This window comes from Heptranchias perlo, chromosome 13, assembly GCF_035084215.1.
Source record: "Heptranchias perlo isolate sHepPer1 chromosome 13, sHepPer1.hap1, whole genome shotgun sequence".
NCBI classification, from domain to species: Eukaryota; Metazoa; Chordata; class Chondrichthyes; order Hexanchiformes; family Hexanchidae; genus Heptranchias; species Heptranchias perlo.
In genome coordinates, this window is record NC_090337.1 from 23,635,848 (window position 1) to 23,656,704 (window position 20,857).

General features: G+C 41.5%; 1 protein-coding gene across 6 annotated transcripts in view; it reads left to right on the forward strand.

The window, feature by feature from the left end:
* tnk2b (tyrosine kinase, non-receptor, 2b) overlaps positions 1-20,857 on the forward strand; it is a 195,535-nt gene that overhangs the window by 165,299 nt on the left and 9,379 nt on the right. For all 6 annotated transcript variants that reach the window (XM_067995162.1, XM_067995158.1, XM_067995160.1 and 3 more), the window contains one exon: positions 7,162-8,615. In XM_067995162.1, coding sequence (XP_067851263.1) covers positions 7,162-8,615 — 1,454 coding nt within the window. The remainder of the gene's footprint in view (positions 1-7,161; positions 8,616-20,857) is intronic.

The following is a 20,857-nucleotide window of genomic DNA, read 5'->3' on the forward strand; positions in this document are numbered from 1 at the left end:
AACAAACCTTCACGAGACTTAGTGAACAACATTGACCACACAACTAGCACATATATAATGAGAATTTGTCGGGTTGAGTGGGCCAGTGGGTTAAACACTGGCCTTTCACCTTAGCAATTTAAGTTAAAATTCAGTGTGAACTGTTGAGATCAAAGCCTCATCTGCCTGCTCGCTCCAAGGATCCTACATGAAATCTCATTTCTCAGCCGGTGCGGACACGATGGGCCGAACGGCCTCCTTCTGTGCCGTAAATTTTCTGTGATTCTATGAAATGAGTTTGAGGAGTCTTTATCCGTTGGACAGAGGCTCACAACACAAAACTGCCCTTAATTTGGCAGTCTTACTCAGAAATGGTGTGTTCTTCTGAGGTTGGAAGAAAATAATGGGTGCATCTCTGTATCTAAATGTGCTGTTCCTGATCTAGGCGTGTTTGATGCTGTCATGCATATCCAAATGTAATATACGCTGTCATTTTTATGGCAAGTGTATTTAATATGCTTACAACACCAAAAATCTGTCTCTTCACAACATTATATCAGTTCCACCATAACTGTCTGCGATGAAGTACATAATCCATTGATGGAATCAAGTTTCCAACAATCGGTTACAGCATTTCTCACAAAGGGGGCTTGAGTTAGTCTTTGGACATTCTTGATTAGAAGACTGAAAGGTGGCTTGCAGTGCAGAATACTAGATGTTTGATCTGGGTAGAAATTAGAAATTCCTCAGTATGCAAAGAAAAACAATAACTTAGTGAACTATTTTCTGTTTAGTTCTACATATGAAATCTACTTTTGGATATATATTGTCTATCCAACTAAAAGTTAAGCTCAGTATTATCACTTCCAGTATTGAAAAGTTAGGCTTTCAATCCATTTCTGTGTTCCTGTTGTGAATTTGTAATTCTAAATAGTATGTGAAGCTGAGTGTCTCAATTGAGTTAAATTTCTGTGCAGGTTTTCCAGTTTTACTAACGATAACTCTGCCGTTTCCTGCATGCTTTATGTGTGCGTGTGTCTTGTACCTTTTTAAGAAAACAACACAATTTATTGACCATTTAACTGGCATTCATTCACAGTATCTCTCAGTTCATATCACATACCATTTGCCTGAAACTGAGGTCTACAATGACAACCTTTGCAGTCTACTTTTCTGGCATTCTACAGTGACTGACAGCCTGGCAATGTTTGGTCTTTGCTTTAAGGCACAGACCAGGCAAGACAAGAGAAAGACACGGTCTCGTCAATTGCTTGACTTTGGGAAAACAAAAGCCTTTCAGCTTATTCCACAATTTGATTAACTTTCTTTAATCCTTTTGCTTTTAATAGAGATCTTAATATTTAAAGGGGTGTACTGAATTTAGAATTGTTTTAGTTTTTACATTTTTCTTTATTAATTTGTTATAACTGATTTAAACAATCCACTCCTAGAGGTACGTGTTGTGTCATTCTTGTTGCAATTCCTGGTCCTAGATGACAGCAGCTCCTGACTCTTTCTGACTATATAGCTGGCTATAAGAGAGCAATGTAGCAGTGAATAAGTTCATTCATCAGCCAATATGGTGAACTACACTACATTAGTCATTTAGCCTGTTCTGCAGAAAACAATGTTCAGTGCTGCAGTAACTAAACAGATATTGATCTTCAGTTTATTAGCTGGCAGTTGACATCTACTGGCTGAAAAGTAGAATTTAAATGAGCTTGGGTTTCACAGGATTCATAACACATTACAGTAAAATATGCTGAGTATAGATTTAACCTGGAAGCTGCACTACCTCTGTCATGATATTTCTGACTGAATGTTCACTTGTTAAGCTTCAGTAACTTACGGATTACTTAATTTCCAAATTTGATTTGTGCAGTTTTGATCATTTTAGAGTCCAACTTGGCAAGTCCACTAACAGAATACATTCTTGAGGCTAAATGTTATCTATATTATTTGCTTTTAAGTCAATTCCATGTACCTTGGGGCAAGCATTTTTATTTTATTATTCAGTGGACCTAACCCACAAGATCTTGCCATGAAGTTAATAACTTCATATACTGTATGTTCATTCATACTGTGGTTTCCTATCATTGAAAGATAGTCTCACAGAATGCTGGAAATTTGAAAAGCTAGTTCCCTCTTTGATCACTATGAAAGTTTGTTTCTGAAAGTGTGGCTGTAACGCTTCATTTAAAAACCAGTGAAACTTCATTTAAAAATGTAAGTGTCAGCTTGGCTTACTGGTGGCACTATTGCCTTTGAGTCAGAAGGTCCAAGATTCGAGTACACAATCATGGAATCATAGAAGGGTAACAGCACGGAAGGAGGCCACTCCCCCACCCTATCCCCGTAGCCTGGCACATTTTTTCCTTTCAGGTATTTATCCAGTTCCCTTTTGAAGGCCATGGTTGAATCTGCCTCCACCACCCCCTCGGGCAATGCATTCCAGATCCTAACCATTTGCTGTGTAAAAAAGTTTTTCTTCATGTCACCTTTGGTTCTTTTGCCAATCACCTTAAATTTATATCCTCTGGTTCTTGACCCTTCCGCCAACGGGAACAATTTCTCTCTATCTACTCTGTCTAGGCCCTTCATGATTTTGAATACCTCGATCAAATCTCCTCGCAACCGTCTCTGTTCCAAGGAGAACAACCCCAGCTTCTCCAGTCTATCCACGTAACTAAAGTCCCTCATCCCTGGAATCATTCTAGTAAATCCCTTTTGCACCCTCTCTAAGGCCTTAATATCTTTCCTAAAGTGCGGTGGCTGGAACTGGACACAATACTCCAGTTGTGGCCCAACCAGTGTTTTATAAAGGTTTATCATGACTTCCATACTTTTGATAGTATTCCATACTCTGTGCTTCTATTTATAAAGCCCAGGGTCCCGTATGCTTTTTTATCCGCTTTCTCAAGCTGCCCTGCCACCTTCAATGATTTGTGCACATATACCCCCAGATCTCTCTGTTCCTGTACCCCTTTGTGCCCTCTGGTTTATATTACCTCTCCTCACTCTTCCTACCGAAATGTATCACTTTACAATTTTCTGCATTAAATTTCATCTGCCATGTGTTCGCCCATGCCACCAGCCTGTCTATATCCTCTTGAAGTCTATCACAATCCTCCTCACTGTTTACTACCCTTCCAAGTTTTGTGTCATCTGCAAATTTTGAAATTGTGTCCTGTACACCCAAGTCCAAGTCATTAATATATTATCAAGAAAAGCAGTGGTCCCAGCACCGACCCCTGGGGAACACCACTGCACACCTCCCTCCAGTCCGAAAAACAACCTTTTACCACTACTCTCTGTTTCCTGTTACTTAGCCAATTCTATATCCATGTTGCTACTGCCCCCTTTATTCCATGGGCCACAAACTTGATGATAAGCCTACCATGCGGCACTTTCTCAAACGCATACACACCGCATCAACTGCATTGCCCTCATCTACCCTCTCTTTTACCTCATCAAAAAGCTCTATTAGGTTAGTTAAACACAATTTGCCTTTAACAAATCCATGCTGGCTGTCCCTAATCAACTCACAGTCGTCCAAGTGACTGTTAATTCTGTCCCGGATTATCATTTCTAAAAGTTTCTCCACCACTGAGGTTATACTGATTGACTTATAGTTGCTGGATTTATCCTTACACCCTTTTTTGAACAAGGGTGTAACATTTGCAATTCACCAGTCCTCTGGCACCACCCCCTTATCAACGGATGTTTGGAAGATTATGGCCAGTACCTTCGCAATTTCCAGCCTTCTCCCAGCAACCTAGGATGCATCCCATCCGGACCGGGTGACTGATCTACTTTAAGTACAGCTAGTCTTTATAGTACCTCTTCTTTATCAATTTTTAGCCCATCCAGTATCTCAACTATATCCTCCTTTACTGAGACTCTGGCAGCATTTTCTTCCTTGGTAAAGACAGATGCAAAGTACTCATTTAGTACCTCGGCCATTGCCTCTGCCTCCATGAGTAGATCTCCTTTATGGTCCCTAATCGGCCCCACCCCTCCTTACTACCCGTTTACTGTTTACATGCCTGTAGAAGACTTTTGAATTCCCTTTTATGTTGGCCGCCAGTCAATTCTCATACCCTCTCTTTGCCCCTCTTATTTCCTTTTTCACTTCCCCTCTGAACTTTCTATATTCTGCCTTGTTCTCACTTGTGTTATCAACCTGACACCTGTCGTACGCCCCTTTTTTCCGTTTCATCATACTCATTATCTCTTTTGTCATCAAGGCAGCATTTGACTGAGTGTGGCACCAAGGAGCCCTAGTAAAATTGAAGTCAATGGGAATCAGGGGGAAAACTCTCCAGTGGCTGGAGTCATTCCTAGCACAAAGGAAGATGGTAGAGGTTGTTGGAGGCCAATCATCTCAGCCTCAGGGCATTGCTGCAGGAGTTCCTCAAGGTAGTGTCCTAGACCCAACTATCTTCAGCTGCTTCATCAGTGACCTTCCCTCCATCATAAGGTCAGAAATGGGGATGTTCGCTGATGATTGCACAGTGTTCAGTTCCATTCGGAACCCCTCAAATAATGAAGCAGTCCGAGCCCGCATACAGCAAGATCTGAACAACATCCAGGCTTGGGCTGATAAGTGATAAGTAACATTCGCGCCAGACAAGTGCCAGGCAATGACCATCTCCAACAAGAGAGAGTCTAACCACCTCCCCATGAAATTCAACGGCATTACCATTGCCGAATCCTCCACCATCAACATCCTGGGGGTCACCATTGACCAGAAACTTAACTGGACCAGCCATATAAATACTGTGGCTACAAGAGCAGGTCAGAGACTGGGTATTCTGCGGCGAGTGACTCACCTCCTGACTCCCCAAAGCCTTTCCGCAAGTCAGGAGTGTGATGGAATACTCTCCACTTGCCTGGATGAGTGCAGCTCCAACAACACTCAAGAAGCTCGACACCATCCAGGACAAAGCAGCCCACTTGATTGGCACCCCATCCACCACCCTAAACATTCACTCCCTTCACTACTGGTGCACAGTGACTGCAGTCTGTACCATCCACAGGATGCACTGCAGCAACTCACCAAGGCTTCTTCAACTGCACCTCCCAAACCTGTGACCTCTACCATCTAGAAGGACAAGAGCAGCAGGCACATGGGAACAACACCACCTGCACGTTCTCCTCCAAGTCACACACCATCCCGACTTGGAAATATATCGCCGTTCCTTCATCGTCGCTGGGTCAAAATCCTGGAACTCCCTTACTAACAGCACTGTGGGAGAACCTTCACCACACAGACTGCAGCGGTTCAAGAAGACGGCTCATCACCACCTTCTCAAGGGCAATTAGGGATGGGCAATAAATGCCGACCTTGCCAGCGACGTCCACGTCCCATGAACGAATATAAAAAAAAAATCCACGGAGCTCTGGCTTTAGTTGCCCTACCTTTCTGACTTGTGGGAATGTGCCTAGACTGTACCCAAACCATCTCCTCTTTAAAGGCCGCCCACTGTTCAATTACAGTTTTGCCTGCCAATCTTTGATTCCAATTTACCCGGGCCAGATCTGTTCTCATCCCATTGAAATTGGCCCTCCTCCAATTAAGTATTTTTACTTCAGAGTAGGTCCCTGTCCTTTTCCATTGCTATTCGAAACCTTATGATACTATGATAAGGCAATCTAGACAGACATTTCAGTGCAGAGGTGCTGTATTGTTGGAGGTACTGTCTTTCAGATGAAAAGTTAAAGCAAAGCCACCTTTGCTTGTTTAAATGGATGTAAAATACCCTATGGTACTACTCGAAGAAGAGCAGGGGAATTCTCCCAATGTCCTGGCCAATATTTATCCCTCCACCAACATGACCAAAACAAAAACAAATTATGTGGTCACTTATCTCTTGTTTGTGGGACCTTGTTGCATGCAAATTGGCTGCTGTTTTTGCCTACATAATAACAGTAACTACAGTTCAAAAGTAATTCTTTGGCTTTGAAGCAATTTGGGACATCCTGAGGGCATAATGGCGTTATATAGAAGCTAGTTCTTTCTTTCCAAAAATAAAAACAAAAATGACAATGCTGTCAAAAGGCCACTAAATCAGTACATTTATGGTGGACAGCACTTCAGGTACTACGTGGATACCATCTCCATCTTCCACAGCACAGTGATTCAGAGTTCTGCATGTCACTGAATCATAGCAGTGCATCAAATTGTGCTGTTAATAGAGAATATACAATGGGATTTAATTTCAGGTTTATGGGATGGCCAGACAAGCAATGGGAGTACACACTCAATGGAAAGATGTTGGAGGGTGTGGATGAACAGAGAGAGCTAGGGTTTCAAATATATAATTCCTTGAAAGTACAAGTACAGGTAGATAAAGCCATAAAAAAAAAGACCAACAGCATTTTGAGTTTTATAAATAAGGGACATAGATTATAGGAATAAAAATGTAATTTAAAAAATCTGTGCAAAGCATTTGTTAGACCACATACAATTTTGGGCAACCCATTACAATAAGGCCATTACAGCCCTGGAGAATGTACAGTATAGATTCACCAGGAAGATACCAGGAATGGGAAACTATAGTTATGAAGAAAGACATGAGCTACAGGGGCTATTTTCACTGAAGCAGAAATGGCTAACAGGAGATTTAATGGAGGTTTATAAAATTAAGAAGGATGATAGTGAATAGGGAAAGACTATTTCCTCTGGTTTGGGGAGAATGTGATGAAGAGTCATCAATTTAAAATTATCACGAAGCATGAAGAGAGAGATTAGGGAAAATTTCTTCATGCAGCAAGTTGTTGGGAGCTTGGATGCTTTGCCAAAGGAAATGGTTGAGGCAGAGACTTTTGCATACTTTAAGGGAAAATTTGATTAATATTTGAAGCTGTGGAAGATACAGGGTATGGGAAGAGAGCAGTGCAGTGGAATATTTCTGAACTGCACCAGCAAAGAGCCGGCACAGATGGGATGGGCTGAATGGTCTCTTTTTGCGCTGTAAATGGTAAATTCTGTCATGGGAAAGGTAAAGCATTCATGTCTACATCATACGTCATGGTGAATTCTGCTCAAGTGCTTATTTATAACAAATATATATAAATAATAGGGTAAATGCTCAATAGGAATGGGCTGTAGTGACCTTTTTAAAATTATTTAATTTCTGAATTCTGAGATGAATAATTCTGTTTTTGCATATATTTCAGAGCCTGTCTATGACCCTGTGATTGAGGAGGAAGCCGCAGTCTCTTTACCTCTAAAAAAGCTCAGTCTGAAGAAACAGGGCCCGATGAAGACTTTAAAGCTCAACAAACCTGCTGCTCGTGTTTCCGCCACAAAGTTGGCTGTGAAGCAATCAGACTGGAGTAAATCGTCAGGTCATACAGCTAACGAGGTGGCTCTGATTGACTTTGGAGATGAACAGATAAGTCAGACTCCATCCCCAGTACTGGAGAACACTATTCCTACACTGGCCAAGCTAGTATTGGATTCTTATTCGCTACTGGACAAGACACCACCCCAGAGTCCAACCAGAACTTTGCCCAGGCCCCTGCACCCTGTCCCAATAGTTGACTGGGATTCCAAGCCCCTGCCTCCACCTCCAGCCTATGACGATGTTGCTCAGGATGAAGATGATTTTGAAGTCTCCTCCATTAACAGTCTAGACACTGAGTTGATTGGTGAAGTATCAAAATATGGAACTGTTCAGTTGCCAAGAAATAGAGAAGCAGGAGAAACTAATTATGCATTTGTACATGACACAGATGGCAAAGGAAAGCTCAAAGTGGAGGATAATTTATTTCAACCACCAAGGCAGATGAAACAGACCAGCTTCTCTCAGTCAGCTGAGATATTCGAGGAACTTCAACAAGAATGCATGAAAAGACTTAATGTCCCTGTTATTTCAACTCCAGCCTCTACACCAAGTCCCACCTTGTCAGCAAATGTATCTCCAACTACTTCTGATGAAAGACCTCAGATCCCACCGCGGATTCCCATTCCTCCTCGGCCTTTAAGGAGAAATGAGGTAGGTCGATGGTCGGGCGAGTTATCGCCTGCATCTGGAGGTGAAGAGGACAAGCCTCCACAAATTCCTCCCAGGGATCCATTGTCCCAGCCGTCCTCAAGAACTCCAAGTCCTATGGCAATTCCTGTCAGTTCTCCACAACAAAGGACAACTGCATGTTCAATGGCAACATTAACTGTAGGTTCATACCTCTCAACATCTCCCAGCAAGTTAATGCCCACCACTCAGAGCTTCGCCTCTGACCCAAAATATGCCTCACCCAAAGTCATTCAAGCACAAGGAAAGGATAACACAAAGGGACCTTGCATCCTGCCAATAGTAAAAGATGGAAAGAAAGTTAGCAGCACCCATTATTACTTGCTTCCAGAGAGACCTTCTTACCTGGACAAATATGAAAAATTTTTCAAAGAGGCCGAGAGTATGGATGAACTCTGCTCCAAAAAATCTGTGACTACGGCAACGGTGAGGCCTATGGTGCAACATCCTGAGTACAAAGCTAACTTTTCATCCAACAATAGCAACACAGTGCCCGGGATTACAACAATGAAAAATTCTCACAGTCTGCAAAAAATCTCTTTTGAGAGCTCAAGTGGCAAGGCAGATGGTATTACATCTTTGGACAAAGTTAAAATAGTAAGTAGTGTAATATAAATTTACTGATGAAATGCTGAATAGAGTGAGCACTTGCAAGCGAACAGTATTGTTTTTGGTACAAGATGATGAAGAGTGGCTAGAATGGATGTAAACCTAAACAAAACCATGTTAATTATTATTTTCCTTGTTTTAGTCTGTGCTGAATTCCTCAGTCTGAATGGCAGGAGGTGTGCTTGGTTGATATGAGAATGGATCTCCTTCCAGTCTGTTCTGTAGATGAAGTAAATGCATTTTTCAAGTTGGAGTTGATAAATTCAGTTGTATGGGGTCAGGACCTGATTTTTTTTTTGGGTGATAGTGGTGGATGAGTCCAGCACTACAAGTTCAAAGTCTCGCTAACAATGCATTGTATATTAGTGTCATGGAAATTACTTTCTGCCATCAACTGCTACTAAGACACATTTTGATGCTAAAACCTCCGGACCATGGCCCCTCCCCCATATGCCTACAAAAGCTCATCATTTTGATTGATAGCTCTTGTTATAATGGAAGTTTACACAGTGACATAGGCCCCAATATTTACGCGAAAACACAGTAACACAGGGAAAACACAGCAAGGCCGGGGATGTGGAAGTCCTGCTGAGCTGTAGCCGGCCACACGTCACACTTCCAACTGATCACTGTTTGATGGAGTATAGTGTACATACAAACACCATACCCTATACTGTGATCAGGAGGACAGTGACAAGGCCCCCACACAAGTTATGGTGAGTTGCACTGCTTGCCAAATAGCTCATGAGACGCTCCTGGCACCTGCTGTCTCCCTAGCAAGGACCCAAATCTGCACTGATCAGTTGTTTAATGACCTACTATTAACGGCCCTCCTGGAGCGGTTGTGCAGAGATCAGCACGGCTTCTTTGGTTTTGAGGTGGCTCCAAGATGAGACTCCTGGCAGTGACTGTTCAGAATCAACCCTGCTGCAGACTGCATAATATTGAGCCAGGCGATACTCCAGGGTACCATTAATGATTGACCAACCGAGCTGGCTCACTAATGGAATCTGGAGGGGTAAATCGATCACGGGAGCTGGGATTATCTCCTCGGCTCCAGCCAGCTGTGCTAATAAATTCTTAACTCTGGCTAGACAAGCAATGGGAAGTTTACAAGTGCTGAGCTGTGTGCTGGTGATTGCTTAGTTATAGTTGGTTAACTCTGGCAGTATCTCTGCACACACTTGGCTCTGCTAACCTGTGTCTAAGCTCTCTGGACTTGGGTAAGCGGGATGTATCCCTACGGAGAGAGAGTGTGCACTTCATATCAAGCAAACAGAAACTCTACCAGTGTAGATTTGGAGACACTTAAACATAGCGATGGGTCTCCACATGTGTCAGACACTGACTGACTGACCAAAAAATCCCCTTACATTCATTTTCTTTCAAAGCTAAATAGTTACAGTTGCTCCAGCCTTTCCTCATAATTCAGTCCCTTGATGTTAGGAATCAGTCTTGAGGCTGTTTGCACACCTCCAGCAATGGACTGCCTCGCTTGACTCATAAACCAGAACAAGATACTGCTCAAGGTGTGGTTTGACTAGAACATTGATAATTTTAAGTATGATAGACTCCAACTTGTACTGTACTGTTCTGGCATTATTATTCAGCATTCTGGTTGGTTTGTTGATTGCTTCTCCACAGTGATTGGCCAGATTAATGTTGAACCTAGTAGATCTCTTTCAACTTCACTCTGAGCTATCTCAACACCATTTGTGGAGTAATTACGTTGCCCACTTTTGCTTGCTATGTGCAAGACTCTACATTTGCCTGTAATAAATTTCATCTGCCATTGTTCTGTCCACTTATATATTTTATCCAACTTATTCTACAGATCTCTGAGCACCTCCTCAGATACAATTCAAACCCATCCCGCTCCCAGCCCGACCCTATGTACTGGTGTTCTTTGACTAAAGTGTCACTTCAGTTTTCAGAGCATGTTTTTAGAATTTATTAGTAGTATAAATTGATACTAAAGTCAGCTCCACTTCTTTTAGTACCTGTTAAGTGACTGGAAATTCCAAATTGTTTTCTACCTCTAGCCCAGTTTTGTCGTGACTCAGTGGTAGCGCTCTCCCCTCTGAGTCAGAAGGTTGTGGGTTCAAGTCTCACTCCAGAGACTTGAGCACAAAATCTAGGCTGACACTACAGTGCATTACTGAGGGAGTGCTGCATTGTTGGAGGAGCTGTCTTTTGAATGAGACGTTAAACCGAGGCCCCATCTGCTCTCCCAGGCGGACGTAAAAGATCCCAAGGCACTATTTCGAAGAAGAGGAGGAGAATTCTCACCGATGTCCTGGCCAATATTTATCCCTCAACCAACATCACTAAAAAAAAATGATCTGGTCATTATCGCATTGCTGTTTGTGGGACCTTGTTGTGTGCAAATTGGCTGCTGTATTTCCTACACTACAACAGTGATTACACTTTAAAAGTACTTAATTGGCTGTAAAGCACTTTCGGACATCACGAGACCATGACAGGTTCTATATAAATGCAAGTATTTCTTTCTTTCATTGTGTTGATCCATCAGGTTTTTTTGGCCAATTGCACTTTTTTCTATTTCCAGTACTAATTAAAACTTATCATCTCCTGTGTAAACTGCACAGCATGTATTTTGATAGATTGTCAAAATGTTAGCGTGGCTATTAAAGGAGGAAATCAATGCAATAGTGAGGAAGGATATTGGCTCGGAAAATCACGATGTGGAATCTGTATGGGTGGAGCTAAGAAACACCAAGGGGCAGAAAACGTTGGTGGGGGTTGTCTATAGGCCCCCAACAGTAGTGGAGATGTAGGGGAGGGCATTAAACAGGAAATTAGAGACGCATGCAAGTAGGGTACAACTATAATCATGGGTGACTTTAATATACATCTACATTGGTCAAACCAAATTAGCAATAATACTGTGGGGGAGGAATTCCTGGAGTGTGTACGTGATGGTTTTCTAGACCAATATGTTGAGGAACCAACTAGAGAACAGGTGATCCTAGACTGGGTATAGTGCAATGAGAAAGGATTAATTAACAATCTTGTTGTGCGGAGTCCCTTAGGGAAGAGCGACCATAACATGATCGAATTCCTCATTAAGATTGAGAGTGAAGTAGTTGAATCCGAAACTAGGGTCCTGAATCTAAATAAAGGAAATTACGAAAGTATGAGGTGCGAGTTGGCTATGATAGATTGGGGAACTTTACTAAAAGGGATGACGGTGGATAGGCAGTGGCTAATATTTAAAGAACGTGTGCAGGAATTACAACAATTATTCATTCCTGTCTGGCACAAAAATAAAACAGGAAAGGTGGCTCAACCGTGGCTTACAAAAGAAATTAGGGGTAATATTAGATCCAAAGAGGAGGCATATAAAATTGCCAGAAAAAGCGGCAAGCCTGAGAATTGGGAGCAGTTCAGAATTCAGCAAAGGAGGACAAAGAGATTGATTAAGAGCAGAAAAATAGAATATGAGAGTAAACTAGCAGGGAACATAAAAACTGACTGTAAAAGCTTCTTTGAATGTGTCAAGAGAAAAAGATTAGTGAAGACAAATGTTCGGTCCCTTACCGTCAGAAATGGGGGAAATTATAATGGGGAACAAAGAAATGGCAGAACAATTAAACACATACTTTGGTTCTGTCTTCACAAAGGAGGACACAAATAACCTCCCAGAAATGTTAGGGAACCAAGGGTCTAGTGAGAGGGAGGAACTGAAGAAAACCAGTATAAGTAAAAAAAAAAATAGTGCTAGGGAAATTAATGGGGCTAAAGGCTGACAAATCCCTAGGACCTGATAATCTACATCCCAGAGTACGAAAGGAAATGGCCCTGGAAATAGTGGATGCATTGGTGATCATCTTCCAAAATTCTATAGACTCTGGAACAGTTCCTACAGATTGGAGGATGGCAAATGTAACCCCACTATTTAAAATAGAAGGGAGAGAAAAAACAGGGAATTACAGACCAGTTAGCCTAACATCAGTAGTGGGGAAAATGCTAGAGTCTATTATAAAAGATGTGATATCAGAACACTTGGAAGGCATTAACGGGATTGGACAAAGTCAGCATGGGTTTATGACAGGGAAATCATGCTTAACAAATGTACTGGAGTTTTTTCAGGATGTAACTAGTAGAATAGATAGGGGAGAACCAGTGGATGTGGTGTATTTGGATTTTCAGAAGGCTTTTGATAAGGTCCCACACAAGAGGTTAGTGTGCAAAATTAAAGCACATGGGATTGGGGGGAATATACTGGCATGGATTGAGAATTGGTTGACAGACAGGAAACAGAGAGTAGGAATAAACAGGTCTTTTTCCGGGTGGCAGGCAGTGACTAGTGGGGTACCGTGGGGATCAGTGCTTGGGCCCCAGCTATTCACAATATATATTAATGATTTGGATGAGGGAATGGAATGTAACATTTCCAAGTTTGCAGACGACACAAAGCTGGGGTGGAATGTGAGCTGTGAGGAGGATGCAAAGAGGCTCCAATGTGATTTAGACAAGTTGGGTGAGTGGGTAAGAACATGGCAGATGCAGTATAACGTGGATAAATGTGAGGTTATCCACTTTGGTTGTAAAAACAGAAAGGCAGATTATTATCTGAATGGTGATAGATTGGGAAAAGGGGAGGTGTAACGAAACCTGGGTGTCCTTGTACACCTGAAAGCGAGCATTCAGGTGCAGCAAGCAGTTAGGAAGGTGAATGGTATGTTGGCCTTTATTGCAAGAGGATTTGAGTACAGGAGCAGGGATGTCCTACTGCAGATTTACAGGGCCTTGTTGAGACCACATCTGGAGTATTGTGTGCAGTTTTGGACTCCTTATCTGAGGAAGGATGTCCTTGCCATGGAGGGAGTGCAACAAAGGTTTACCAGACTGATTCCTGGGATGGCAGGACTGACGTATGAGGAGAGATTGGGTCGACTAGGCCTATATTCACTAGAGTTTAGAAGAATGAGAGGTGATCTCATCGAAACATATAAAATTCTAACAAGACTAGACAGACTAGACGCAGGGAGGATGTTCCCGATGGCTGAGGAGTCCAGAACCAGGGGGCACAGTCTCAGGATACGGGGTATGCCATTTAGAACCAAGATGAGAAGAAATTTCTTCATTCAGAGGATGGTGAACCTGTGGAATTCTCTACCAAAGAAGGCAGTGGAGGCCAAGTCATTAGATGTATTCAAGAAGGAGATAGATATATTTCTTAACACTAAAGGGATCAAGGGATATGGGGAAAAAGCGGGAACAGGGTACTGAGTTAGACGATCAGCCATGATAATTGTGAATGGCGGAGCAGGCCCGAAGGGCCGAATGGCCTACTCTTGCTCCTATTTATGTTTCAGTCAAAAAATCAACAGTACACAAAATATTCCATACGCTAAAAAGTTTGTAAGGAATTACACAACAGAAGTTTACTATGAAGAGTTCCTAACAGATAAATCCAATTTAGTCGCAAACAAGAGTTGTCTTTTTAAAAAAAAATGTTTTTACAACTTAGTTTGCATTGCCTTGTATTCTCTTGAAACTCCAGTTACATTTGGTGCTATATATGTAAGGCACCAATTAATGGCAAGTGGCACATAAGAACATAAGAAATAGGAGCAGGAGTAGGCCAATCGGCCCCTCGAGCCTGCTCCGCCATTCAATAAGATCATGGCTGACCTGATCCTAACCTCAAATCTAAATTCATGTCCAATTTCCTGCCCGCTCCCCGTAACCCCTAATTCCCTTTACTTCTAGGAAACTGTCTATTTCTCTTTTAAATTTATTTAATGATGTAAGTTCCACAGCTTCCTGGGGCAGCAAATTCCACAGACCTACCACCCTCTGAGTGAAGAAGTTTCTCCTCATCTCAGTTTTGAAAGAGCAGCCCCTTATTCTAAGATTATGCCCCCTCGTTCTAGTTTCACCCATCCTTGGGAACATCCTTACCGCATCCACCCGATCAAGCCCCTTCACAATCTTATATGTTTCAATAAGATCGCCTCTCGTTCTTCTGAACTTCAATGAGTAGAGTCCCAATCCATTCAACCTCTCCTCATATGTCCGCCCCCTCATCCCCGGGATTAACCGAGTGAACCTTCTTTGTACTGCCTCGAGAGCAAGTATGTCTTCTTAAGTATGGAGACCAAAACTGTATGCAGTATTCCAGGTGCGGTCTCACCAATACCCTATATAACTGCAGCAATACCTCCCTGTTTTTATATTCTATCCCCCTAGCAATAAAAGCCAACATTCCGTTGGCCTTCTTGATCACCTGCATACTAACTTTTGATTTTCTTGCACTAGGACCCCCAGATCCCTTTGTACTGCAGTACTTTCCAGTCTCTTGCCCACTCACCCAGCCTGTCTATATCCCCTTGTAGTTTTTTTATGTCCTCCTCACTCTCTACTTTCCCTCCCATCTTTGTATCATCTGCAAACTTTGATATGTTACACTCGGTCCCCTCCTCCAAATCGTTCATATAGATTGTAAAGAGTTGGGGACCCAGCACCGACCCCTGCGGAACACCACTGGCTACTGGTTGCCAGTCCGAGAATGAACCATTTATCCCAACTCTCTGCTTCCTGTTAGATAACCAATCCTCCACCCATGCCAGAATATTACCCCCAATCCAGTGATTCTTTATCTTGAGCAATAATCTTTTATGTGGCACCTTGTCGAATGCCTTCTGGAAGTCTAAATACACTATGTCCACTGGTTCCCCTTTATCCACCCTGTACGTTATGTCCTCAAAGAACTCAAGCAAATTTGTCAGACATGACTTCCCCTTCGTAAAGCCATGCTGACTTTGTCCTATTAAATTATGTTTATCCAAATGTTCCTCTACTGTCTCCTTAATAATAGACTCCAAAATTTTACCCACCACAGATGTTAGGCTAACTGGTCTATAATTTCCAGCCTTCTGCCTACTACCCTTTTTAAATAAGGGTGTTACATTAGCAGTTTTCCAATCTGCTGGGACCTTTGCAGAGTCCAGAGAATTTTGGAAAATTATTACCAAAGCATCCACAATCCCTACTGCCACTTCCCTCAAGACCCTAGGATGGAAGCCATCAGGTCCAGGGGATTTATCCGCCTTGAGTCCCATTAATTTACTGAGTACCAATTCCTTAGTGATTTTAATTGTATTTAGCTCCTCCCCCACAAGAGCCCCCTGTTTGTCCAGTGTTGGGATATTCTTAGTGTCCTCTACCGTAAAGACTGAAACAAAATATTTGTTCAGCATTTTTGCCATCTCCATGTTTCCCACCATTAATTTCCCGGTCTCATCCTCTAACGGACCTACATTTGCCTTAGCCACCCTTTTTCTTTTTATATAACTGTGGAAACTCTTGCTATCTGTTTTTATATTTTTTGCTAATTTATTTTCATAATCTATCCTTCCCTTTCTTAATCAATCCTTTAGTTACTTTTTGCTGTCTTTTGAAGACTTCCCAATCTTCTATCCTCCCACTAAGTTTGGCTACCTTATATGTCCTTGTTTTTAGTCGGATACTATCCTTAATTTCTTTACTTAGCCACGGATGGCTGTCATTTCTTTTACACCCTTTTTTCCTCAGTGAAATATATATTTTTTGAAAGTTGTAAAATAACTCCTTAAATGAATACCACTGCTCATGTACCGACTTACCCTTTAATCTATTTTCCCAGTCCACTTTAAGCAATTCCGCTCTCATACCATCATAGTCTCCTTTATTCAAGCTCAGTACGCTTGTTTGAGAACCAACCTTCTCACCCTCTAATTGGATATGGAATGTAACCATGTTATGGTCACTCATTCCAAGGGGATCCTTAACTAGGACATTATTAATTAATCCTGGCTCATTACACAGGACCAGGTCCAAGGTTGCTTGCCCTCTTGTAGGATCAGTTACATATGCAATATATGCAGTGAAAGGGTTGTTTATGTAAATTGTTGCTGGTTCAGCAGTAGGAGGTTCTTCTATCATGGGATCAAGTTTGTGAGAACATTGGGTGATTGTTGGAGCAGAGATGTGAATTAAAACAATTATTTTTCTGCAATAATGATACAGGAGTCTGTTTATAGCATCTAAAAAGTAACTGTCTGAATTACAAGGCAGTGCATGGTAGCTGACAGTGTGTTGTAATTGGACATTGACTGTATTATGATGCGTGGTATTGATAAAAAGGCAGTCGAGCTCAATTAAGTACATGTTGATAATATGTTTTGTAATGTACTGATGAGACGGGAACTGTGTAAACGGTCCACTTTTGTGTTTTTTGAAGAAAATATTGACTTCAGATGTGGATTTGGATTTAATGTACTTGGAAAATTAAGAGAAAGCTGAAACTGATGTCATCCAAGTTTGATAATGCAACCTAAATTCAGATTGGGAAAACACATCTAAATTCAGATTGGGACACAATCGTCCATTATTGTCTAATTAATTATAAGCTCTGAACAAGTCTGATAGCATAACTATCAAGATGCTACTACAATCTGCTATATTTGTTGGTCTCAGGCTAGTGTAAACCTGTGCAGATTGGCATTTGGATGTGCCAGTTATATACACAATGAATCATAGCAATTTTGAGTTAGGCCATCATGTGGAGTACTTGACATTAAGGAATGACATTATTTCTCCCCCTTCCCTCCCTCACCCCAGCTGGAACTCAGCTTATAATTCTGACTCGCTCATACCTGTCTCTGGTGCATTGTGCACCGTGTAATGTTCTGCGTGATTCTCACACTGAGGGGACACAACAAAGACCTGTGAACTCCTCTTCTGCGCATCCATACTGATGCAGTCCACAGAGATCAACTTTGCCCAGCTTCTCTTCAGCTGAATTCCCTGTGTGGCTCCATAACAGAGAAGTATAATTGTTGATTGCACCGTAACCAGGTGTGAACCACTCACTGGATGCCTACTTCTACTAGAAATAGCCGGTGCGCTTAACATGCTGTAAGCAGCGACTTTGTAATTGACAGTAAAGGTAATGGCAAATGGGTAGCACTCTATGCCCAATTTAACTGATTGTCCAATTTAAAGAGGGGCAGTTTGAGTTGTGGGGATGTAATAAATAAATACCTGTTAAAAATAAAGCAGGAGTGATGAAAAATAGAAACATATTGAGGCAAAAATTGCTCTGAGCGGTGAACCAACCGTGCTCGCCGCTCCATTGATTTATACTAAGCCACTAACTTAACACGGTTTTTTAGAAACATAGGAATAGGAGTAGGCCATTCAGCCCCTCGTGCCTGCTCCGCCATTTGATAAGATCATGGCTGATCTGTGATCTAGCTCCATATACCTGCCTTTGGCCCATATCCCTTAATACCTTTGGTTGCCAAAAAGCTATCTATCTCACATTTAAATTTAGCAATTGAGCTAGTATCAATTGCCGCTTGCGGAAGAGAGTTCCAAACTTCTACCACCCTTTGTGTGTAGAAATATTTTCTAATCTCACTCCTGATACTTCCTTGAATAGGAAGCAGAGAAGATCCCAGTGTCAGTTCAGACGAAGGTAGGACCCTGGGAGAAGTAAGGAAGAGCGAGCTTTCCCCTTGACCAATCAGATTGCAGCATTTTTGACATGCTGCGTTCACTCTGTCTGCAGGCTTCCATCGTTAAAACCAGGAAGTGAAAGATACAACATTAAAATCATTGTAAAAAACAGTTATAGACAACAAAAAAAGAAGAGGGTAAGAAATAATTGAATAAAAGAGACAGAAGGGAAAAGTAAAAAAAAAGAAACTTAATTTTTTAATTTAATTTTTTTTTATTGACCAAAAGCTATTAAAATAAGGAATAATGAGACTCGACATTTTTGAGAGTTAGTTTTTAGTTGTTTGGCAGTCATCAAGACTTACCGCGCTGTTAAAACTTAGTTTCGACCTGGTATTTTTAAGCGTACCTGTTTTGTGGCGATATTGATTACTTTACAGCTCGGTAGATGAGCAAGTTGGCACTTTTTCAATGATTTCACTGATTGCAGCCAGTGATAAACCTTCAATTCAAAGCTGTCATTTCGCCACTAACAACTGTGAGCGCTGTTGAACTCACCGTTATTTTGCAAGCAATTTCTGCCCCATTAAGTTGCCCGTGTAGCAGTGCACAGAGCATCAACAACCAAAAGTGTGATAGGTCAAAAAGCATAAGAAATACACCATCAGCGCATATGGGCAGGGTGGGAACAGTTACCAAAACAAGAGTTCTGTACACGAATACAAGAAGCATAAGAAATAAAACAAATGAGTTAGAAGCACAAATTCAGCTTAAAGGATATGTTGTAGTAGCCATTACAATGATCTGGCTACATGCTGGGCATGATTGCGAGATAAATATTCCAGGCTATAGGATCTTTGGAAAGGAGAGGGAAATTGGAAAAGGAAGGGGGGGGAGCAATCACAGCAGTGGAAAGAAAGGACTTTGGTAAGGATGAACAGGCAGTGGCAACAGCATGGGTAGAACTAAGGAACAGTAAAGGCTGCAAGACTCTGGTGGGAGTTGTTTACTCTTGACATTAGTGATGAAGTGGGGGGATATATAAATACTGAGATCAGAGAAGCATGTAGCAGAAACAATGTGATTGTAATGGGAGATTTTAATTTTCACATAGACCTGGAGAAGCAGAATAGCCCAAGTAGTAAAGGCAATGAATTTCTAGAATGTATTCAGGACAGTTTCTGGAATAATATGTTTTAGAACTGACAAGAGAGAAAGACCATATTAGATTTAGTGATGAATAACGAACCAGAATTAGTTAACAATCTGATGGTAAGGAAACATCTTGCGAATAGTGACCATAATATCATTGAATTTGATATTTGGTTTGAGATGGAGAAGTGAGAGTCACAAACCAAATTTAAGTAAGGCAGACTTTTGAAGGGATGAGAAATAAATTGACAGTAAACTGGGCTGAGCTGTTAATAGCTAAACCTACAGGCAAACAGTCGGAAGTATTCAAAGATGTTTTTTGTACTATACAAAATTAGTACATACCCCTAAAAATCAAAAGCTCCAATTGTGCAGTTAAGCAACCATGGTCAACAAATGAGTTAAGAGCCAGTATCAAGCTAAAAGAAAAGGGTTACACAAATACAAGGAAAAGCAGAAATCCAGCAGAGTGGGAGAGCTATGAAAAGCAACAAAGGGATACAAAGAAAGTCATAAGAGGTGCAAAAAAGGGAATATGAAAAAAAGTTGCAATGGGTATCAAAGCTAACAGTAAAAGTTTTTATGAATATGTTAAGAGAAATTTAGTGGTAAGGGGGGATGTGGGCCCATTAAAACAGATGCAGATGATACTATAATGGATAATAAGGAAATGGCAGACTTGTTAAATGAATAATTTGCATCCATTTTCACAGTAGAGGAAGAGGACAAAATACCAGCAGTACAAGGAACCTAAAAATAAGTTAAGGGGAGGAACTTAATTGGATTTAATATAAGTTAATAAAAAATGAGAAAATAATGGGATCTGAGATAGAGAAATCTCCTGGTCCTTATAGTTTCCATCCTAAGGTATTAAAAATAACAGGCAAGGAAATTGCAAGTGCATTAGTCATAATTTTCTGAAGTGCTTTAGATTTGGGAATTGTGCATTCGTATTGGAAAATTGCAAATGTCATTAGGAAAGGAAGGAGGCAGAAACCAGGAAACCATAGACTGCCCAGTCTAACGTCAGTTGTGGGGAAGTTACTAGAATCCGCCATTAGTTACTGAGAATTTGGAAAAGTATCAGCTGATCAAAGAGAGTCAGCATGGATTTGTGAAGGGTAGATCATAAGACTAATCTAGTTTAATTTTTTGAGGAGGTCATTAACATGGTGGACAGGGAAGTATCTATGCATGGTGTCTATATGGATTTCTGGAAGGCATTTGATAAAGTACTGCACAAGAGATAATTAGCAAAAATGAAAGCGCATGAAATTGGAGGGAACCTTGTGACATGGGTTGGTAATTGGCTGGGAAGTGGTAGACAGAGAGTAGGGATAAAGGGAATGCCCTTTGAATTTTTTTTATTCATTCATGGGATGTGGGCGTCGCTGGCAAGGCCAGCATTTATTGCCCATCCCGAATTGTCCTTGAGATGGTGGTGGTGAGCCGCCTTCTTGAACCGCTGCAATCCGTGTGATGAAGGTTCTCCCACAGTGCTGTCAGGAAGGGGGTTCCAGGATTTTGACCCAGCGATGATGAAGGAACGGCAATATATTTCCAAGCCAGGATGGTGTGTGACTTGGAGGGGAACGTGCAGGAGGTGG